Below are 23,686 nucleotides of genomic sequence, written 5' to 3'. Positions count from 1 at the left end.
TGCTCTTTGCCCTTGTGGTGGAGCCCCTAGCAGAGATGATTAGGCAGCGGGCAGACATCCATGGCATCTCCATGGGGGTCGGCAGAACAAGGTGGCGCTATTCGCGGACGACCTCATCCTCACACTCTCACGACCGAATACATCGCTCCAGGCTCTACACTCCCTTCTACAGACTTTTGAACGGGCCTTGGGACTCAAAATCAATCATGGCAAATCCTGGGCTTTGAACCTCACAATTCCTAAGGAGGAGATACCTATTTTGGAGCGACTCGCGCCGATTTAGTGAGCTACCGACATATCCAATACCTAGGTCTTAAGCCCACTCCCTCCTTAGGTACATGTACCCAAATTAACTGGCAGGAATGTAGAAGGGCAGTGCTGGAGGACTTACGACGATGGAAACCTTTGACGATATCTTGGCTGGGCAGGCTCCACGCCATCAAAATGTCGGTCCTCCCTAAAATATTGTACTTATTCCATTGCCTACCCACCCCGATCCCACATCATCAGATACAGGGCCTACAGCGTATCTTACCACGTTCATATGGGGTGGGCGCAGATCGAGATTTTCACAAAAGATCCTTATGCTGCCGCGCGATAGGGGAGGGTTAGCCTGTCCCAACCTCTTAGACTATTACTGGGCCTCTCATCTCCACTTTGTGTCGGAGTGGACAACCACTGAAAGTGAAAAGATCTGGCTTCCTATGGATAGGATGGTCACTGGGCTCACCATTTGGGCACTCGCGTGGCTCCACCGAACAGCGCGATCTAGAAGCGCCTACATGGCGGTACCCACTAAAACGGTATTAGACATTTGGGATACAGTGGCGGTGCGCAGGGGTCTTACAACCTTTCCCTCTCCCCACACGCCCATAGCGGGCAATCCCCTATTCCCCCAGGCATACCGCTCCCAGACTTTTGTTCGATTGGTGCAGGGGGGATGCAGAGTGATTTGTGACCTTTATGAGGGGGGAGCACTCAAAACCTTTGTGCAGTGCAGAGAAGAATTTAACCTCACACTGGGAACTGAGTTACAGTATGCATAGCTACGACATTGGGTCGCCTCGGTAGAGATGCAGGAGGCAGCTACCCGTCCATTCACCCTCTTTGAGCGGCTGGTCCGCTCCTTTGACGAGTCGAAGGGCCTCATTTCCCGCACATATCAGATTTTACAACACCCCCCCTTGATACCTACCCACCCATATCAGCGCAAATGGCAGCTGACGTCTGACACAGAAATCTCACCCGCACAGTGGGATCGTTTATGGCGTGACATACCTAGAGTTTTCCGCAGTATCCCACAAAGGGAAAATGCGTATAAAATCATGACGCAATGGTATTACACACTGGATCGTTTGCACAAAATGTTCCCTGCCTCCTCCCCCAAGTGCTGGAGGTCTTCAACTGCATCTGGCGATTTCATACACATCTGGTGGGCTTGCCAGCTCCTGACCTTGTTCTGGAAGGAAGTCCTTAGTCATGTCAAACGGGTACTTGGTTTCCCCCTGCCTGAGTCTACCAACACAATCTTGCTGGGCATCAAACCGACCACCTTAAAGGCTGTCACCCGGAGCGATTGGACTATAGCATTGCATATGCTTGGAGCGCCCAAGCAGCTTATAGCGCAATATTGGAAGAAGACGGAGGCGCCCCCTATCCCCGCTTGGTACACACGCCTATGGCTTGTAATAACCATGGAGCTCCTTTCAGCGCGACTACAAACATGTGATACTCGCTTCACTGCAGTTTGGCTGCCCCTAATTCATTATCTTTGTAAGCTAGAGCATGCACGTTATCTTCTTGCTAAGCTTAGAGCGCTTAGCCTTTTCGAAGATGCTATCCTTCCACCTGATCCCGACGAACTGCTCCCGCAACTGGCTCAACCCAGCGCGTGACCTCCTTGTATAGATCATAGGCTCCCCACTGGCTTAGATTAGTGGCCCTGCTTTCCTTCCTCCCCCCTCCCGCCCACTCACACGATCTTTGCCTCTACTACTTTCTCAACGCTATCACTCACTCTCTATCTGTCTTCCTTCTTTCTGCTCCTCTCGCTTCCTTCTCTTCTGCCTTTTAATGTTTACTACGCGGTCGGCCCAACACGGGTTGTAGACGACATGCTGTGTATACACTACCGCTCTATTGCTCCTTTTTAGCTATCTACTACGTGGCGGGCCCTGAATAGGGTTGTGAGCATAACGCTGTGTGTATCTGGCCTGGTGCCTTGTTCTTATCCAGTTAAATAAAACAGATTTGAATTGGGAACAAAAAGTAATCCTTGTTGACAGCTTGAAGAACAACATGATGAGAAGAAGCAGGGGCTAACATCATTTTAGACCTTGCCTACCACACCAAAAAGATACATTGTCTCAAAGCCTGCCCATTGCTTACCCTTGGTTGGCTTTATTGCAACTCCTTTTTGCTTGCTTGTTATTCGATGGCTTACAGTGGTGCTGGAACAACTTTCGGAGTAGGGTTACTGCCATCAATGTTGCATCACTAAAGTCAAAGGAGTTGTGAGAAATTCAAGCATCACATATAGGACAAATATAGAGTGGAAAAGGGTGGTATGGCGCTGGTATTGCATTTTGGAGCACACTGTCACAAATGTATCACTAAAACATGGTGTGGTAGCGCACTGTCATTTATAGACAGCACTTTTTCTTAGAAGTGGTCACAAAATTCGCACTGACATGTAGTTTTACGGATATAGCTATGTATCCCACAAACTATAAGGTGTGGAAATCGGAATTTCACCAGATATAGCATCTTGTTTTGATCCTAATAAAATCTTTGCTTCCATCACTCTTCGAAATTGCAAAATAAATTGTGCTCCGTTTGTACTTTCCTAACTACCATGCCTCGAAATATTTGTACAGTTCATTTTAATGTGACCTCCTACAGCCCTTCATTTCACATTTCCTGTACTACAGAAAGATTGTCAAATATGTCACTTTATAAAATGCTCTAACTTTGTACTTATAGATAAAAAAGTCAACACAAATCTGCAAGTTAAAAGAATAAGCCTGACATTTGATCTCTGCCTTTAAATTCATAGCAAATTTGAGAAGATAATTACAACATTTAAAGGCATCTATATTTCTCATTGGTTGCATTTGTGTGCCGAGTGTACTTGTGCCCCTGAATGGTACAATACATGGAAGACATTGTGTTCCATGTTGGGAGACCCAAGGCTAACTGGAGGAGCATGCGGAGTTAGAGGAATACCCCCAGACAGATTTGTAGATTTCTGCATTCCTGTGAGCTGGGTGGGACACACACCGGCGGAAGTAGAGCCAGGCTCTTCAGTACCCTTCCAAGAGCGCTCTTTGATTCAAAGAGTGGTCACTGGAAATGGGCCTGTGCACATTTCAGGGGGGAGATGCAGCTGCCAAGAGAACTATAAAGAATAGGGTTAGAGCCCTGGGGGAACCTTTTGATGCACAAATCACTGTGACTGACATCCAGCTGCGAACCTCTAGTCTCTGCAATGACCTGTGTTGTGTGGCTATCAGATTTGGAGTTGCTTCTGGTGTGATAGAAGACTTTCTGGAGGAAGGGCAGAACAGAGGAGTGGGCACTTCAAAAGGAGGCAGACCTCCAAGACAAACTCCACAGACTCAGACACTAAATCCCATTTTGTGTCTGGAAATGGACTATAAGCAGGGGAGCTCAAGCCCCCAACAATTGTTAACTGTCAAGCAGCCAGGCCACTATGAGGGAGGCCCTCATAGTCATGTTGTCCAAGCCAGAGAAAGACGAAGTGGAGGTTACCTCCTATTGTCCTCTCTCCATGTTGAATGTGGATGTAAAGATATTGAGCAAGGTACTTGCGACCCAACTTCTGCCATATATGTCTTGCCTTATACATGAGGACCAATGTGGCTTTATTCCATGGAGGAATACCCTCTGCAACTTACGGCGACTCTCGCTGATATGGCTTGCCTTGTTCCTGAGAATGACCCCATGCATTGACCCTCCTCAACTCTGAACAAGCATTTAACTCCCTCTCATGGGAGTACTTGCAGGGGGTACTTCACCCGCTAGGCATTGGAGAGAACTTTCTGAGATGGTTTTAACTGTTATTCTTGCAACCAAGGGTGAGAGTGAGGGTAGGAGGCTTGGTTTCTCAACAATTCTCTCTGCATCGTGGGACTAGGCAGTGCTGTCCCCTATCCTCTCTATTGTTTTCAATTGCAATGGAGCCGCTGGCATGTAGACTAAAGGACATCATGCATGGCTGGGACATACCAATAGGGGGAACACTCACATGTTCTCCCTGTATGCCAAAGATGCTTTGCTTTACCTACGGCAGCCTGAGTATTCAGTCCCCATTTTGTTATCTCTTCTCAGTGAGTTTGGGGAGATATCTGGGCATTCCATTAATCACACTAAATCCAAACTGTTCCCAATGGGAGGATAGGCTGATATGCCTGTGGAGACCCTTCCTCGGATGGCTCTGACGTGGAAGATGGGAACTGTTAGGTACCTGGGGATTAGACTGATGTATGATGAGACTGAGTCTGGGGCAGTCAATATGGGTTGAGTGGTGGACAGGTTTAAACCATCCATAAAGTTTTACAACATTTTGCAACTGTCCCTGATTGGGAAACTAGCCATAGTACAATTGGTTATACTACCTCATTGTCTATACGTCTTCCAGGGCACCTTATATGAGATCCCTAGGATAGTGTTCTAGGAGCTCAACAAACAAATCACTGAACTACTGCGAGCCTCAGGGAGGGATAGTAAGCCTTTCCACCCTCCGGCACACTTGGAGTAGGGAGTAGGCCTCAAGCTACAGCCTCTCACATTATACTGTCTCACAGTCCAACTTCAACACACAGTGCTTTGAATGGCAGATGGTGAAACCTGGGAAACCAGATTGCTAAGAAGCACATGTGGAGCTAAATCCCTCCCAGGATTTCTGATGATGTGGGCTAGTGTTTCGCCCACTGTGCCAGTTATAGTGGGTCTAGCATTGCCTGGGAGCAGGCGATCAAGATGGTTTTGTGGAGGGCCCCTTTCGCATTTGATATGCCAGTGTGGGTCCTTCGTCCCTTTTCGATGTTTGCATGGTTAATCTCCACCAGCAAATGGCGTGAGGTGGGATGTGAAACTCTGCAGGATCTATACCCAGATGATTGATTCATTACGCTTGTCGGTTCTGTGTCTTCTTTTAACCTAGGTGCGGGGCACCTCCTTCAGTACTCCAAAATAGCAGCCACAGCCCGTAGTATTTGGCCATCTTTCCCTGAGGCTCTATCTGAGTCTCGTACCATTGTAGCATTGCTGACACTGGGAGGGGGTGGCAGACTGATCTCACACCTTTATAGAGCCCTGAAGGAGGACCTGCCATACACTGATCTCCCAGTGCACGCCAGATGGCATGACATCTTGCTGGCGCCCCTAAAGGCTAAGGACTAGGTAGCCATACATGACGGGGTCCGGACTTCAGCATCTAACATTCGCTTTAAATGGACACAATCCTATTTCGTCCGCTAGGTCTACCTTATCCCAATCACATTGCACGCTCTTTACCCAGACCGGGCTGCGACATGCCCCAGATGCTATCGTGGTTAAGGCAGATTTTATTTCAGTCACAGGATTTGGGAATGTCCTGGCATATTGGGACAAGGTGCTTGTCCCTCTGAAGGAGGCCATGGGATGGTATTCTCACCGGGACGTAAGACAGTGCCTGTTGGGACAGGTTCCTATGAAAAAGAAGAAGTTAAGCAGACGGTTCCTTATTCTGGGTCTCATGCTGGCGAAGCATAGGATGGCTATTCACTGGCTGTCCCCCATTACCCCCAAGCATATTGACTGGAAAAAGGGATGAGACTGAATGGGCGACTGCTGACGAGTGCCATATATGCATATCCTGGATGGATGACACGTTGTTGGTTCATTTGCGGGCCTGGGCAGCAATGCTTTCTGACTTGTTGGGCCCTCCTGATACGCATCCACCATGATCTAGATGGTGTGAATGAGGTTAAGCCCAACTGAGATAGAGGGCTGTTGGGATGGGGTATGTCTCCTGGTCGTGGAGGTACGCAGGAGAGTACTGTTTTCTCTATATCACCAAGGTTATTGCTGTCAGGTCCTATTTCTATGGGGGGGAAGGTTTTTGTGGGGGACCATTGCACTTATAACGCTGTCAGCTTGGCTACTTTGTGATCCATTTCCTGTTTCAGTTTGTTGATCTTCCATACTGTATCTCGATGATTACTAAATGCCAATAAAAACCTATACTAAAAAACAAAACCTATCAAGGAGCTGTGTGAGGAGGCGAAGATCTGCAAGACTTCTGTCTGTGATCAAGACTGGGGTCCTGCCAGTCTCCCAGGTGAGTGAGGGGACATCACCCAGGGAAATCCAAGACAATCTTCCCCTAGAGCCTGGAGCAGCAGCTCCTACCTGCTTGCCAAGACCAGTGTGCCCTGCGACGTAGAGAAGAGTGCGTGAAGGGAGCAAGGTCCGGTGTGCGATCCTAGCAAATGGATCCTCCCAGGGAGTTGGGAGGAGACGGCTGATACACTATAAGGGCTCTCACCTGTGTTCTGATCCCAGTCGGCAACCCAGTATACCAGAGGGGATGCCATTAAGTTAGCCATGAATGTACCACTTGTGCAAAGTGACTTTGGTAAACCTGTATGATGCCGGGGGGGGGGGGGTGGGGGGGGGCTGCTATGAAGATTACTGTTGTGCCAATCGGGTGGTAGACCACGTGCGTGGTGAAGTTGGTGGCCTCGTATGCCAGAGGGGGCCACATGAATATTACTGCCACTCCAATCGAGCTGTAGACCGTGCTCGGATTGAAGTCTACAACCCTGTTTGCAAGAGTAGGCTGCTGTGAAGATTGCTGCTGTGCCATTGGGCCATAGCCCGTGTGCAGTGTAAAGTCAGCAACACCATATGCTAGATGGCGCTGTTGTGAAGAGGAAGTTACTGCAGTGCTGATTGGGCCATCGCTCATCTGTAGAGTAAGGTCAGTGACCCTGTATGCCAGAGGGAGCCACAGGGAAGAACAAGGAACGTTACCTGGTTCAGTCGTCATCAAGAGAGAACACCATGGTGACCTGGGTATGCCTGAGCTCCAACTGAGGATTGGAACCTAAGGGATCTTCTCCCACCTATGAGGAGGATCAGAAGAACTTACTATCTCACCATAGGAAGTGCAAGGAAACCCAGCCTCTGCCCCTGTAGAGCCCTGGGTGCTACTCACCGTCAGCAGCCTCTGCGGCCCTCTGAAATATCCAGGAGAGGAACGGTCCCAGGGACACCATCCTGCAACCCCTGCAAGAGCGGGTAAGACTGATGGCAGAGCCCAAAGGTCCTTGGGGAACTTGTTCTGCCATATAGTGCACTTTGACTTTTGGAAAAGTCGGAGTGGGACTCCTGAGACTTGGACTACTAGTGGGGCTTAACTTGAATGTCACCTCTAGTGAATGGAGAATAAACACTTCCACTAGTAAGAGGGAAATGGTTCTCAGGGAACTGCCTGCCGAACACTAGTTCCCTGGCCTCAGGGAACTGTGTGTATTGTCTGTGTATGCCAGATTTTATCTTGTGGTCGTGCATTAATACTCTTTTTTTCATGAAGGCAAGTATTTGACTGGACAATCATTTATTTCTGCTACTAAATATGTTTTGACTTGTGAGCCTGTGTTCATCCCCTGCATCTACCTCCTCCCCGAGAAGCCTTGGATCGCTTGACCTACACTACTACTGAGAGTCAAGTGCTGAAGGGTACTTACTGCACTTGCTCTGTGCCCATAGTGAGTCGGGCTCTGGGACATCAGGAGTAAAAGGCCTCAACACCCACAGTTGGGCTCAGTAGATCCTGCTTGCCCCATGGTTTTCTGAAAAGGGGTTGTAACAGGCATCCTTTTGATTGGCTGATTTGTATCTTTGAACTGCCCACTTTTAGGGAACTAAACTATTCTTTTTCAGTAAGCACTTTAAGAGAGTGCATCTGTTGTCATTCCCATGTGCGGTTCTCTTCCCGTCAGATACCTACCCCGTGCTCTCTGTTGCTCCCTCCCTCATGTCTTCCTCTTTCGCGTGCCTCTCCACCAAACTCACCCTGCTCTCCATGTTGCTGTCTCCCTCATGTGCTGCTTTATAATTCCTATATTCCTTCTCTACCATGCAGGTTTATTTTTATTTCAGTCTATTTTTCCACCCACTCCCCATACCTGCACCTCCACCTATTCTTCCTTTTGCTCTCACACCCACTGCGCTCCTTTCAAAATTTTTTGTGAAAAATGTTAACATTTTATGCAGGGCCTGGAAGCTCTATTTACCTGCTGGGCCCTTCTGCTTGCCGAAATGTGCTTTATCCATTTTGGAATGATAAATAAAAAAACATTTAAAAATAGCACCTGTGTCTTTTAGTAGGCATTCCCTTGTGTGGTGATGCAGGTGCGCACATAAGGCATCATGCACATGCATGCTTACTGAATGGTGGGGGCTCCAGTAGCATCATGATGTGCATGCGCGGTATGTGTGTTACGCTATGACGCATTTTTCCCTTTTATTTATTTTGCAGAAGCTGCACAGCATCACCGAAAAGGACGTTTTACCAATACTCTATAGCATTGCCAAAAAGCATTGGAAAAGCCTGTAGGTCTCAAAGCCGAGTTGGATGGCTGTGGAATGGGTGTAGCATAGTCCCTAGGGAGTGATTGTCTCATGACGTGTCCAGCAGGACAGTACATTCCTCCCAAAATCCAATAGAAAGGACGAGTCCAACGATTAAAAGCAAAAACACAACAAACTGGATACACTGTAGTCCATTACTCTTTAGAGTCAATCAACAGAATAGCAGGGAATATATGGACTGAGGATACTGGATGCCACGGTATATCTGCGCCTTAAATTATTAGTGTAACCTGAGGGGTTCATGACAAGAACACTGGTTCATAGCTGTCCGGGCCCTTCTGGAAGTATACCAGATGGAATCATGCCCCTAGTCGGGAGTTCGTCCACTTTGCTGATGCTCTGGATGATTTGTGTTTGGTTTAATCAATTCAGAAAACAGGGTACTTCAAACGTGTTGGTGGAGTCCATTGCAAAGCCTGCCTTGGTGGTGTTGCTTGACTCGCTGAAGACCGCCGGGACATGTTTCTGCCTGTTGAAGTCTCCCGACTAAGGTCTCACTATTTCCTGCCATCTGTTGGTGGAGAAGTGTGAAGTCCATCTCTCACGCTTGTGGATACCCTTTGGATACGTTGCCACTAGACTATGTGTGGTCGGCACTGGTGCTGCATCTGTGCAGCATCTGGGCTATTGAAAGACTGCTGAGGAGCAACTGTGTCGTCACTCATGCAACTGCTGGGATAGATGGGTCATGGCTGAGGCATACTGTTGCCACTGGGATCATGATGCAGGTGGGGTGATCAGGTAGTCGCTCGTTGACTTGTTCTTCAGGGCGTCACTGGTGCTTTTTGAATGTCGGTATTATGATGGTTTTGGGCTCCACTCTGGTTGTTCGATGCTCCTGGGGTGGTAGTGATGCTGCACTAGACAGGGGCTGGCATGATGGGGTTGCCAGCCGCTTGATGAACTTGTATGATAGGTGATGACGACTTGCCTTCATGGTCGCAAGCCTTCTCTCTTGGGTCATCATCAACAACTTGGAGTGATGGTCAGTATGTGTTTACATCCTTCCTTTGTAGAGGTATCTACAGCCTTCAACCTGGATGCCTTGGGTCTGTGAGCCGTCAGTTACTGTGTCTGGATGGTTGTACGTGGAAGTATGGGACATAGACTCGATTTGCTTGTGCGTGTGGCTCACTCTCAGTTCTTCCGCTATGCTGTTGCCAGGTTTTTCTTGTTTCACCACTGTGGCTCATCATGTGGATAGATGTGCTTTGTCAGCAGCTCAAGTCTTTTCAAGCATGTCTTTTTGGCTTAGTTACTCTTGATCTTCCCTCCTTCTGGTGTTGGTTGGTTGTCAGGTTTCCCAGTGTGAACCAGCAGCTTTTGTTCTCTTAATGCAGCAGTACACATTTTAGTCAGGAACGGCCAACTGGGACTTGGTAGTCATCAACTGTCACTGTAGTTCAGCCACTAGCTTCAAGTGTGGGGTCTCCTTGAGTACTGTGTGGTGCCTTTTAATTCTTTCGGGACATATTCGGGGCTATCACTCCAAGCCATGGTTCTGCCCACTCTTCTCTGTGTGGAGCAGGATTTGAGGATCTGCTGGCTTCAGTCATGGTTGATTGGGTCCCTAGTGTTGGGGCCACAGTTGCGGTTTCGCATGCTTCCATCCACCTTCTAGTCTGACATTGCTTTCCTTGGCCATCCAACCTCATAGGGTCACCTGGCAGATAGGGATGTCACAATGGTGTTTCTGGGGTGTGAACGTTCAGTCTCTTTAGTGGGTTGCACTGGGTTGGTTGCACCTCGTGTTCCAGGTGTCTTCTCGTGAAGTCTCTGCTCCTTAACCCGGAGGCAGGGTCACCGTGCTCTCCTCCCTTTCACTGTTCTCCTTGAATTCCCTTCTCACTTCAAGGGCAACAGCCTTCAAGCAGGTTTGTGGCAGGGCTGGCGGTGACCGTCCAGTACCTTTGGCGTCCCGCTGGGACGTCATTCATGCTGTGCAGCCAAATACTGTCTTTGAGCTCTGTGGCAGTTGTTCTGAGTGCAGCATCGTACAGGGCCTCTTCTTCTTGGTCGTCAGACCATATCTGTAAGTTTTTGTGACTGGCAGCTGTGTCCTGTTCTTGGCAGGGTGGTGCTGTAGGCTTTGATCCTCTGGTTCACCTGTCTGGCCTGGCTGACTGTCACCAACGTGTTACTGTCTCCCTTTGGCAATGTCTGTTGTGCTTCCCGGCGTGCTTGCCTCAGCAAAGTTTGTCCGCTTGCTGTGTGCAGTGCCTGATTGTCCTCCAGGGGCCAACAGGTTAGCATTTGGATGCCTCCTCTGTGTTTTGCTTTTGTTCTACCTGATCTCTCCCTCTGAGGCCTTTCTCCTCACAGGGCCTCTGTCCGTACTGATGAACTGGTGTAGTACCACTACCAATGTGACAGTGATGCAGTCAGCAGAGTTTTCCCCATGAACGGCCAGCATGGCGATACAAGGTTGTGCTGGAGGCAGTGTGGCCTGTGATGGTGCAGGGTCCTCTTTGAGTGTTGTGATCCAGTAGTTTCTGGGCTGGATGAGTGTCTGATGCAGATGTGCAGCTCTGGACACGTGCGTCCCCTATATCCTGAACTTGTTGTCTCGGTACTGCTGCTCTTCTGGGCATCTTTCAGTGTCACCTAGACAGTGCTGCCAGGGTGGTTGTTTGGGTACGGCTTAGCAGGGCCGAATTTCACTGAAGGCTCATGCTTTCTTGCAACTGCTCTCTATGGTTCGTGCCGTCACTGCTGGGAGCGGACAGTCCACCGCTCTCCTTTAACTTGCTTTCCGCTGATGCTGTCCACTTGTGGGAGTAAGCTTCTTTTCCTCTAGGTGATGGTGGCGGCAGGCAATCACAAAGAGGCGTGCAGCACTTCCCGTGCCCTCGACAGTTTGCTGCCTCAACGCTGGTAAACTGTGGCCCCTTCATCCAGAGGTGGATGTGCTCACCTCGTAGACTCCGCGCTGGCTCTTTCTCCCCGGTGTATTCGACGTGGAGACCTCCCTCAGAGTACGGTAGGCAGGCACACGTTTCTCCTTCCCAATGCTGATGGAACCAAGCCACATGGTGTCTTTATGTGACTTCCACTGGCTGCAGTACCTCGCTGCTTCCTTTTGTGTTCAGGCAGCGGATTGCTGGTGCAGCAGGGCTGCTGCAGGAGACGAAGGGTCTCTTCTTTTTGGCAGAAGCATCGGGCTACTCGAGGTGTGGGGCCGTTTTGTGCCCCGGTGTAGCAGCGCTGGCCCCGCAGCAAGCTCATGCCACTACCCTCGCACAGCCTCTCTTTTTTCCTGCAATTGGGTGTCGACTCGTGGGCCACTGCAGGAAATGATCACTCTTCACTCTTCTCCTCGGCGGTGGCATGCAGCCACTGAGGGTGCTCTGTGCTCACTGTGCCCGCCTCAGTTTCTCCTCCAAGACCTCTGCCACCACCACATTGAGGGATGCAAGGGTGTACCCTCTACTGCATGGACTCAGTTAAGTTGTGTGAGGGTGCAGATCTGGGGGTTCTTATTTATTATTGTTAGCCACTCTGCCATGGGGCATGAGTCAGGGGCCTTTTGCTGAGCCCAATCAACCCTGCACCTTCATCTTTGCGGGCGTGGTGAACTGGCGCAGCAGGGATTCTCTTACTCTCTGGCGTATCCAGTGCCCTGCCTCTCCACAGGCTGCCTTACTTGTCTGTTCCTCTCCCTGATGTCCTCTCTGGAGGGCGCATCTCTCACTTTCACCTCCCTGTGACTGCTGGATACGCACAACAAGGATAAAGAGGCAGTATCCGGGCACAGTGCGATCCACCATCCTCATCGCCAGTGTCAGGGGCCCTAGGCCCACGTGGTGAATTATGAATGACACAGACACCATTACTTTGTGGGTATAACTGGTCTGAGCACATGCACTCACCCCTGTTATTAGCGGGGTCACCTGATCGATGACGCCTGTGTTGGATGGGTGTGGAGTGGGTGTCTTGCTACCAGTCAGTCAGCGCCAGGACACACTCTGAGTAACATTGTGCGTTCTAAATACTCCTACATAGACATAGACATAAGCACAGCCCCTACGGAGGGTCTTCCTCATGAAATGTCCGGCAGGACACTATAGCGCCCCATCACGGTCTTTTTCTGCCTCCTGCTTGTTAAGCTCTCCATCAATCATTCTGTTCCCCATTTTACTTTGTCTGCGCCCCTTTCATGGTGTTCCTTTCTCCTTTTGTTTTCTCTCTTGTCTTCTGCTCTCTTGGCCCCCTTTTTGGCGAAATCATCCCTCTTTTATGCACTTGTTGTGTCTCCATCCTTTATGGCATGACAGCTGACTTATTCGCATGACCTATTGTTATAAATTCCTTAAACAAAACACAGACTGGACTTTGGTTCCTCCCAGAGGAGCATCTATCTCTCCCAACACATTGTTGGCTGTTTGGTACATCTTTCCACCTTACATGAAGTGCTTTTTTGCAATTAATGAGACACAGTTTTATTCCTCAAGAGTACACTTAATTGTCACATATTACATATAAACACGTACAGGTCGAGCTTGAGCTCTCTGCAGTCCTATTTTTATCAGGTTTTAAAATATACATAGATTCGGATTTGGCTCCACCCCGGAGGAGTATTAAACTCTCACAGCATGCTATTGGCTGTTTCGTGTCTAATTTTACCTCCTATATAGGACTTGCATTGCAATGCTGGGGGCCTATTTTCTAGCTCAAAAATACATGGAGTCATCATGCACATATTTTTATCTCATAGATGCATTGTATAAGAAAACAATCATTGGCTGGTTTTTTTTTCTGTTTTGTTTATTGCAGTTCACTTTTTTACAGTACTTTAGACCAGAATGAAAATGCAAGCTAGACCTACTGACGTTGGCAATGTTTGTTCTATTTTCCACTGCAGGAGTCTGTTTTAATGGTTAATTCAGCACTCAAAACGCAAGGCAGACCACTTTGCTAATACTTGTTTAAGTATTGCCACGATTCTAAAACGTGATCCCCTATGGCATCTTTCCTAACCAAGGGAATGGACGTGTGAGTGCTTTTCTACACTATCAACTAGCCAGAAATTGATGATCACATATTTGTCTGTGAGGAGCAAGTGGCAGGCTGTCACTTAAGTGATTCCAGTGCAAACCCCTCTGCTGTTGCAATTGCCTTATTGGTTTCTATGACATTTTGAAGTTATTTCGTACAATAGGAGAATGCTGTGTCATACCACTTGTTGTGATGCCATGATGGTTTCAGGATGTCACTTCAAGTACCATTCCAGAATTTGTAACTAACACAAATGAATTAAAGTAATATTAGTCTGTTGGGAACCAAGATATCTGGCTATCTCAAAAGGTCATATGTTTAACTTAAATGTAAAGTCTACCAACTCCATTCAGCATAATGACATTTTATGTATTTGCTTTGCAGCTTTCTCTGAAAAGAAGAGGAAGTAAAGACTCTCAAAAGTCGGACAAAAAGTCACAGCAGACACCACCAGAGGTATGTCCAGTATCAAAGTCTTCATTAGCTACTATTTTAAGTCCCTAGTCATGTGTTTTAATACAGAACTTGACAAACTATCTGGTGCAAATTCAGGTTCATGCTGTACTCCAACTGATCTTTTGTTCTGGACCGAGGCTGTCACAACAATCAATATATTTCAATAACGCGAAGCACGTGTAGCCCCACAAATATTGACATAGTGTATTGGATTTGCAAACCATACGGCTTGATTAAAAGATTAGCAAAGATAAAAGTTCAGATCATCACATTAATTGAAATTCAATTGCCAATGCATGAATCAATATCGTTCAAGCTAATTAAAAATCATAAATGCAAAGACTAACTTTTATAAAGTAGTCTCAAATTAAATAAAAAGAAGATTCAGTTTCCCATGAAGGGAAAACCGTAGTCAGCTTATCTAGGAAAAAGTTGGAAATTTGGTGAAAAGTCATGCAGAAGGTGTCATTGTGGAAAGCCCACGAGTCAAGTTAAACTCCTTCTGGCAGTGGAAAAATTCATCCAAATCTCTAGTGTGTGAGAGAGAGAAAGTCTGGATGGAAATCTGTTCTATTCGCTGCACAAAGACCTCTCCTATACAGTAAGTTTGAAAGGTATCTCCTGTAAAAGAAGCTAGAAGGGAACCTGGTCTAAAGGAAGCTATAAGGGAATTTGAATCTAAAATGCTGCCAACACATTCATAAAACGACAGAATTCAAAAATTATCAGTAAGACATAATTTCTCAGACAGCCAACCAATAAAGAAAAGGAGCAAAGATACAAGTTCAGTCTAATTAAAATATAGAAGACTTTCTCTCAAGCACTACTTTTACCTTGAAGCTAGAATATAAGACATACAAGCTGCTATTCCACCACAATCTCAACGAAAAAATATAATTTTCTTCATGTGAAACGAAAAAGTAATCTTTACACGTTTTCAATGTTGCTTCAGCTTTTCGACAAAAATAAAAGTTTGTTTTACAAGCAAAGTAAGTAACAACTAATGAGAGGCATTTTTCTAAAAACTTCCGGTCTACATTAACTAGAATCAGCTTAAATGTGAAAAATGTGCAGAAAATACGTGTGTAAATTTTGATATATATATGTGCTCAAAACATTTTATAAGAAAACATTTCTTTCATGTATTTTTCCTCACCTCTCTAGAAGTCTGAAATGACTTTCTTTTTCAAGCAAATATGTAATATTGTGCTAAGTTGTCTCAAAAATGTAAAACAATAGTAGTCTGAATTGGAGAAGTGTAGTAACATATAATCCTCTGAAAAGCAAAGGTTGTAAGATTTGCTGCACCAGTTTAATTTCCAACAACACATTCTTCTGCCAGTGAAAGTTTCAGCACCCTGTTACAGAATAAAAGTGGCATAGTAAGGTTGTAAGTGATCTGGCCATTTTGTGAAGGAAATGGTAAATTCTATGTCATCCTATTACCCATTGATGGAGCTCCCACTCACAGAATTACCTTTGTCAAAGGAGCCAGCACTGACAGATTTTTCACCAGTCTAGAATCCTCCAATGTAGTGCCTGGTCTATCAGTTAGAGTTTGGCAGATCGGGAGCACTTCCATATTTTGGGTGTTCTCGCCTCGCCAAACTTGTGGTTTCTCTGCTTCACACACAAGTGGGAAAACCGCAGGGTTTTGAATGGTTGGGCCATTAGCTGGCTCTACCGTTAGAAGCTCTTATTCTGGAAGCCCATCTGCCACAGGGACAACTGGTCACTGTGATGGACTTTCTGTCCTAATTATGGCAAAGAAGGCAACCACTGACCCCTACACAGAAAAACATCCTGTGTATGAGGGTCATTGATGCATTTTTGTTCCACAGAGTAGCTCTCACTGTGGCAGATGATTTATGGAAAATAGAATTAATGCAGAGTGGGCTGCAAAAACATGCCATTTCTCTTGTTATTCATTTGAATCTCAAGTAATCTGCCCCAGCAGTCAGTGCACTTAAGGCTCAAAGATCCCCACTAGGCAGGCTAGTATCTCTAAGTAACAGTGAGATGCCTGCTATAATTTTAATAAGACCCTTAGTGCTTTCGGAATGCATTGGTTCATTTGAAATTAACATTACCTGTATAGAGGAAATTACATTACCACTATTTTTCACATATATGACCAACCTTCTCTAAATCAAACCCTACTTTACTATCCCATTTCCTATTTTATTTTCCTAATCTTGCCTTTCTCCTTTACTTCTGAGGAGGACAGTGACGATTTGAAATGTCAACTTCAGTTTGTCAAGGAAGAAGCAACCCTCATGAGAAAGAAAATGGCCAAGATAGACAAAGAGAAAGACCGAATTGAACATGAGCTACAGAAATACAGGTCATTCTATGGAGACCTGGATAGCCCTCTGCCAAAAGGTGAGGCTGGGGGACCTCCAACCACCAGAGAAGCAGAACTCAAACTCCGCTTGAGGCTGGTGGAAGAAGAAGCTAACATACTGGGCAGGAAAATAGTAGAACTGGAGGTGGAAAACAGGGGCCTGAAAGCAGAGCTTGATGACCTAAGGGGAGATGATTACTCAGGGAACACCAACCCTCTCTTAGGGGAGCAAAATGAGTCTCTCTCAGAACTGCGTCAGCACCTGCAGCTGGTTGAAGATGAGGCAGAACTGCTTAGACGGAACCTGTCTGACATGGAGGAGCAGAATAAACGCATTACTGCTGAAATGAACAAGTACAAGTACAAATCTGCAAGCCATGAGAGCTCTAGGCATACTGACAGTGCCAAAACTGAGGCCTTGCAAGAAGAACTAAAAGCTGCCCGAATGCAGATCAATGAGCTGAGTGGCAAGGTCATGCAGCTACAGTATGAGAACAGAGTGCTCATGTCCAATATGCAGCGCTATGACCTGGCCTCCCACCTGGGAATCCGTGGCAGCCCCCGGGACAGTGATGCTGAAAGCGACACAGGGAAGAAGGAAAGTGATGATGATTCACGCCCACCTCACAGAAAACGAGAAGGTCCAATTGGTGGTGAAAGTGACTCAGAGGAGGTCCGTAACATCCGTTGCTTGACTCCGACCCGATCTTTTTATCCTCCAGCATCAGGGTGGCAAAAGAATTATGCTGACAGGCAGCAAATGAAGGACATCCGCTCGGAGGCGGAGCGTCTGGGAAAGACGATAGATCGTCTGATTTCGGACACCAGCACAATCATCACGGAGGCAAGAATTTATGTGGCTAATGGAGATCTCTTTGGACTGATGGATGAAGAGGATGAGGGCAGCAGAATAAGAGAACATGAGCTGCTTTATCGTATTAATGCCCAGATGAAGGCATTCAGGAAAGAACTGCAGACCTTCATTGACAGATTAGAAATTCCAAAGTCAGCGGATGACCAAAGTGCAGATGATCCATTATCAGTCAGCCAGGTGAGTTAGAAAAGCAGTTGTGTGTCGGGATGAATGTATGTTGCAGCAACCTGGGGTCTGAATGCAGTGTTTATATTTTACATTTTTCCTCTTGACACGTGTTTATCCATCTAGTAATGAAGTCCCAGTATAATGAAATGTATATATATTTTCACACATCTCTAAACATAGTAAGAATGAGTGCTACTTTCTCATAATGTCTGTATGTAGGCAAACAAACATCTATGTTTTGGCTGAACTGCTTTCAAGTGCTTGGCTAACCATGTACAGTACAAACTTGGCTTTGCTCTGTTTAAAAAACGTCATAGAAATGCATTAGCATACCTCGTGAACTTTGAATTGCTTTTTGCCATATTCGCCTGTCAGGTAAAAATAGAGAATGTCAAATTGTTTTTTTCAGATATGAACAAAAAGGAACAAAGTTTAGAAAGTGTTCAATATGGTCTTCAGTTGTATATTTATATTTCAGACAATAAATGTGTGAACACTGATTTGTACAGTCAAAGGGTTCTTTTACAAGTAGATTTTCTTTTTATCTTGTCAAAGTCTTTCAGGAGTCACCACACACAAATCAGTCCCCCATTTTTCTTTTCCCCAGAGGTCGCTGCTGCGGATGTCTATCAGGGCTTGTTTGGGTTACAGCAGTCAGAAAAAGTGAAGTTCAAAAAAAGGGTACGGATGACAAAATAAACTACCCCTTACATGAACTTGAAAGTGTAAACAATGGAAGACAGTTACAAACTCCAAAAAGGCAAACCTATAGAAAAACATTTGATCTGAACCATAATTTGACCGGAATCTTGAATTTCATGACTTTAAAAATATTCAACAGGAGGCTTCTCTTTGAAATCTGTGGGAGAAATGGACATGCATGAAAAAGTGAGTTTTTCATGATTAAAAAATGAGGACATATTTTCATGTTAATGGCATGAATATTCTGTGACTGAATGGAAATATTTATAATAAGCTTTTGATTGCAAGTGTATTGGTGAAAAGGAGAACCGGGGCAATAAGGAGCTAACGTGAACCTTGTGAGCAATGTCAAACTATTTGAATCTAGAAATATATTAACTACATTTAAGAGGCATGTCAAGAAAACATTATGACGTTAGTATTTCATGCTACCAAAATCACCCAGTAGGGCAAGCTCATCTAGACAAAGGGAGAGTAACTTTGATGCCATATGGCTTAAACTGGATACCTAAAAAAACTAGGATGTTCTGTTGACTACCAAGGGTAGGAACAAGCGTCAACAAATGTCAGTATTGGATGCCAATCTTTTAGAGTGACACTGTTCAGTGCAAACTACCTAAAACGATGTTCTGCTGCATAGAGGCAAATTCTGCACATTAAACATTACAGAGCGAGTGTTGTTACTTAATACCTCATACTTGCTAAACCAACACTAAACTACAGATTTGATGTTGTAGGGACTATTGGCTATGAATCTCAAGAGAGAATTGAAAAGCATGTAAAATCAAGATATTTTATCTAACAATATCTGGAACAAGCAAAAATGTGCATTGAAAATTTCAAATAGATTCAGGTATTTTCCCAAACCTGCTCAATGAGCAAAGAAAATGTTTCTATTCCATCAAGAAAGAAACACATTACAGCCAGGTATCCAAATTGGTTTCATTCATAGTTTACGGACACATGTTAACTAATATATCAAAATGTATTCATCAAAATGGCAAGGAAGAATAAACAAATATGTTATAGCATTGAAGATGAATGCAGGACAAAACCCCCATACATACTAAATAGAATACCAAGAGGTAGGTGACAGTTAACCACATCGATGCTCAGCATATTCCCCTTCTGTGCTGAGATTTGTTGATTCCCATTGTTTCATGACGAGCTGGGCTCGTCATGAGCGTGCGAGGAGGCTACCTCATGACGAGCCCAGCTCGTCATGAGTGTGGAAGGGGTTAAATCTTTAATCAGAAAAGAACTCAAATTACAAAGACGAGATTAGAAGCAGTCAACGCTCTCAAGTTGTTTTACTGTGGGCAGTGGGTTAGACTAATGTTGAGGAACTGAGGTAAAGCCAGAACCCAGGAAAGTAAGGCAACTTAAAGTAAGGAAAAATAAACAAATCGCTCCACATACAGTCCGTAGAAAACTATATGAGATATTATCTAAATGCATACCAGAGTGTTTTGAAAAATAGTTCAGGAACGGTGATGTCCGAGCATGACGCTGGGGGAAATATGCATGATCCTGAAGCCGGGGGGGGGGGGGGGAGCTCACGAGCCTTCATCATATCGCCCAATCACGATTATCGCATGTATGACATTACAACGCATGCTTTTACCACGCATGCTGTTACAACGCAGTTTTTACAACGCATGCTGTTACAACGCATAGCGCTTTGGGGTGCTGGATAGTGAATAGTTTAATTTACTATTCCAACTCCAGTCCCCGTGGTTAGTAGGGAAGGTGTTGGATAGTAAATTAAAACTATTCCCTATCCTAGAGCGCCCCCCAGCGCAATGCGTTGTAATGGTTTTTGTTGTAAAACCTGCGTTGTAAAAGCATTGCGTTGTAAAAGTTTTGTTGTAAAGGATGTTTCCCACGATTATCAATACGGATGTTAAGATCTTGTGCAAGCTACTGGCCATTCGCTTAGCGCCATACATGACTCACTTGGTCCACGAGGACCAGTGCGGTTTCATACCGGGACGTAATACGGCTATGAATCTGCGGAGGTTGAATCACATTCTACATGAGGTGCGTGGTCGGGAAGAGCAGATGGTGTTGATATCCATTGACCTCGCCAAGGTGTTTGACACAGTCTATTGGGATCATCTCCTCGAGGTCCTCCGTGCCATGGGGCTAGGCCCCAATTTTTGTCGCTGGATTCGCATCTTGTATACAGTCCCTCGTGCCAGGGCGAAACTTGGGGGCGCGCGATCCGAGGATTGGCAGCTGGGATGAGGTACACGCCAGGGATGTCCCCTCTCGCCGCTACTATTTGCCCTAGCCATAGAGCCCCTCGCTGTTCGCGTCCGAACAGACATGGAGCAGTGGGGTGTCAGGGTGGGGGACACGTGCAATGTCATTTCCCTGTATGCGGACAATGCCTTATTCTATTTGACTGCTCCCGGGATGCATTGCCGATACTGCTGCAACACTTAGACCCATTTGGGGAGGTGTCGGGGCTACGACTCAACCGCCATAAGTCCCTGATCTTTCCACAGGCGGGGTTGGATTCGGTGCCCCTGGGAGACCTACCGGACCTCGGGCTGCACTGGGAACCGGAGGGGTTCCGTTATCTTGGTATACGGGTGGCTCTGACGGACGCGCAGGCGTTATCCCAGAATGTGGATCGTATAATCGCGTCCTTACAGCAGTCAGTGCCTTTCTGGAATTCTTTACCACTCTCGTTGATGGGAAGACTGGCCATCGCCAAGATGGTGATGCTTCCTAGGACGTTATATGTCCTCCAGAACTCACTGTGTCCGCTCCCACCACGAGTCTTCTGCACTCTCAATACGCTTCTCACGTCCCTGCTCTGGGCGGGCCGACGCAGTAGGGTGGCTCTTCACACCGTTCTCCGCAGCTAGGAGGAGGGGGGCCTTGAAGCCCCACGCTTCGATCTATATTATTAAGCGGCCCAGTTACAACATGCGGCCCGTTGGTTTACCGACACTGACAATTGGGAGACACGCCTCCTCTCTGGTAGGGTAGATATCCAAACGCTGCAGGTTGCACTTATGCAAGGTAGGTGCGGACACGTCCCTTCCTTATGTTGTGCGACACACGGCCGCTATATGGCAGCGGTTTGTTGAGAGAGTATTACGGAGGGCACCCTTTCACAGGGAGCTCCCGATTTGGATACTTTCATTCTTGGAAGGAGGGGGGCTGTGAAGTTCTGACTGACCTTTACCCTAACGAGTCCTTCCTTACTTATGAGCAGGCAGAAGAGGCCTTTGGCCTTGGACAGGGACAATATCTACACTTCCGGGGACTCCGTGAGGTGGCGAAGGTCACCTGGCCCCAGGACCCAGACGCACCACCTCTAAGCCACACCTTGGACATCCTCCTTTCCTGCGACAAGGGGCGTAGGCTGATTTCACTTCTCTATAAGACCATGAAACAGGATTCAACCCACCCGGTGCCACCGTCCCGGGCAGCCTGGGAGGTGGATCTCGGCGCCCCACTGGACCTGGGACAATGGACGCGCATGGGTTCCCTCACGCGCAAGGTCTCATGGAACACAAGGTTTAAACTGACTCACTTCAATTTCTTACACCGCACCTACCTTACCCCGGTGTCACTGAAGCGTATCTCTGAGTATAGGGGAGACGCATGCCCTAGATGTAACGCTGAGAAAGCGGGCTTCCTGCACTTAGCCTGGGACTGCCCTTTGTTTCGGCAATTCTGGGAGGGGGTGGTGGAGAGAATAGTCGCAGCCACTGGCCTTCAGATGGCACTCGAACCCCTGCATTGTCTGTTTGCACTGGTCCGGAAGCCCAAGAAAAAGAAACTTTCATATAAATTCCTGCAATTAATGTTGGTGCTAGCCAGGCGCAGGGTGGCGATAACTTGGATGGAGCAGAGGGCCCCGGAGATGTCCACTTGGCTCAGAGACGTACCGGAGTGGTCCCTGGCCGAGGAAACTCACTTGCAACTCACTCAGAGAGATGAGAAGCTGCAGGATGATTTAATGGCCTGGCACGTTATGTGTGTGACCGGGCTGGCAGAAGAGGAGCTCTCCTCACATGACACAACTGAAAGTGGGAGCAGTGGGTTGGACACGCCTGTTGGGTTTGGATCTGATGGGGAGCAGGGGGGTGGACCCCAGTGATATTCATCATCTGTATCAGCGCCGTGCCTGATTCCTTCTCACAGTACTATTATTGTATGCTTTTGTATCCCTTTCCCATGAGTCCGTTCCCTCCCTGATGCCGCCTGTAGTCCTACGTGCCACTAATGAGGTCATTGATCTCCGTACATACACTGAATAGATGCCAGTTGTGTGTTATTGTTTATGATGTATAAACTGAAAAAAAAAGTTAACAAAAAAAAAAGGAATGGTGATGTCACAGGGTTGAACCAGTTGAGAAATTTGGTACTGTGCATACATCCAAAAGTAATAATACCCATGTATTTACATCTAGTATGTCTAACTTCAAATGTAGACCAAGTTCTTAAAAACTAACATAAAGTCAGAAAATTCAACTGGTAAAGTGTAGCTGGACCTTGGATATTGTGGTAGAGACTACGAGAGATATTTAGAGTTTGGCAGATGCCCATGATACACAAAAAATTGTTGGATGTCAAGAGTGTATACAAAGGTTTTTTTGACATGTGTCCCACCTCTGCCAAATTCTAAATAACCCCTAATAACTAATCCCTGCTGTCTGTCTATGAGCATTAGTGAATGGAGCTTAGTTTGCTGTAAGATAGTAGGAGCACACTAGAGGTAGTGTAAGTGTTTATGTGAAAATACATAGCTCTCTTGTAAAATGTGTTAATAGGATACAACTAAGAAAATGTTAGCGCTAAAGAATAGAAATGATAAACCACAAGAAGGCCCAGAAGGGACTAGACATAGGTTGATGTCTATAGTATACAATATAGTTCAAAGTATTTATTTTTATTTTTTTTATTTAGGAAGTTTTCTATAGCGCTGTCAAGACCCGGAGGTAGCAGAGCGCTTTACAGTAATAGAATGACAAAATCTGTATAAACATATACATAACATAAACATGAACATGAACATAACATATGTAAGGTATAAGCATTCAATGTGTGACATTGTAAGCGGAACATGGGTGAGTTGCCGAGCTTCTTTGGTTATGGGATTCACTGTGGTCACTTAGTTCAGGGGTTGCTTGCTGACCCCGGTTATCCACAGCCAAGGGAGCGGATCAGGAACAAGGATTTGAGTTGCCTTTTGAATTCCACAAAAGAAGGAATAGTTCTGATGTGCGGGGGGATGGAGTTCCAGATTTTGGGGGCGTTTCCAGTGAAGGAGCAGTCCGCTGTTCTTTTCTTTCTGGTTTTGGGTAGGATGAGCAGGAAGGAGTTCGAGCTTCTCAGATTCCTGGCTTGGCCTGCTTTTTTGAGTTCATTTGCCAGGTATTCGGGTTTGCCGGTATGGAGGGCTTTGTGGGTTAGGCAGGCCGTTCTGAAGTTACTACGCATTTCTACTGGGAGCCATTTGAGTT

The 23,686-nt window shown here is 46.4% G+C and overlaps 1 protein-coding gene across 2 annotated transcripts in view; it reads left to right on the top strand.

Annotated features, from left to right (window-relative positions):
• Nucleotides 1-23,686, top strand: part of MTCL3 (MTCL family member 3) — a 275,713-nt gene that overhangs the window by 105,500 nt on the left and 146,527 nt on the right. The window contains exons 4-5 of one of the 2 annotated variants that reach the window (XM_078648897.1): nucleotides 14,041-14,112; nucleotides 16,332-17,507. In XM_078648897.1, the coding sequence (XP_078505023.1) occupies nucleotides 14,041-14,112; nucleotides 16,332-17,507 (1,248 nt within the window). The remainder of the gene's footprint in view (nucleotides 1-14,040; nucleotides 14,113-16,331; nucleotides 17,508-23,686) is intronic. The other variant, XM_078648898.1, reaches the window with a different exon arrangement.

This window comes from Lissotriton helveticus, chromosome 6 (assembly GCF_964261635.1).
Source record: "Lissotriton helveticus chromosome 6, aLisHel1.1, whole genome shotgun sequence".
Classification (NCBI taxonomy): Eukaryota; Metazoa; Chordata; class Amphibia; order Caudata; family Salamandridae; genus Lissotriton; species Lissotriton helveticus.
This window is presented reverse-complemented; position numbering and strand designations above follow the sequence as displayed.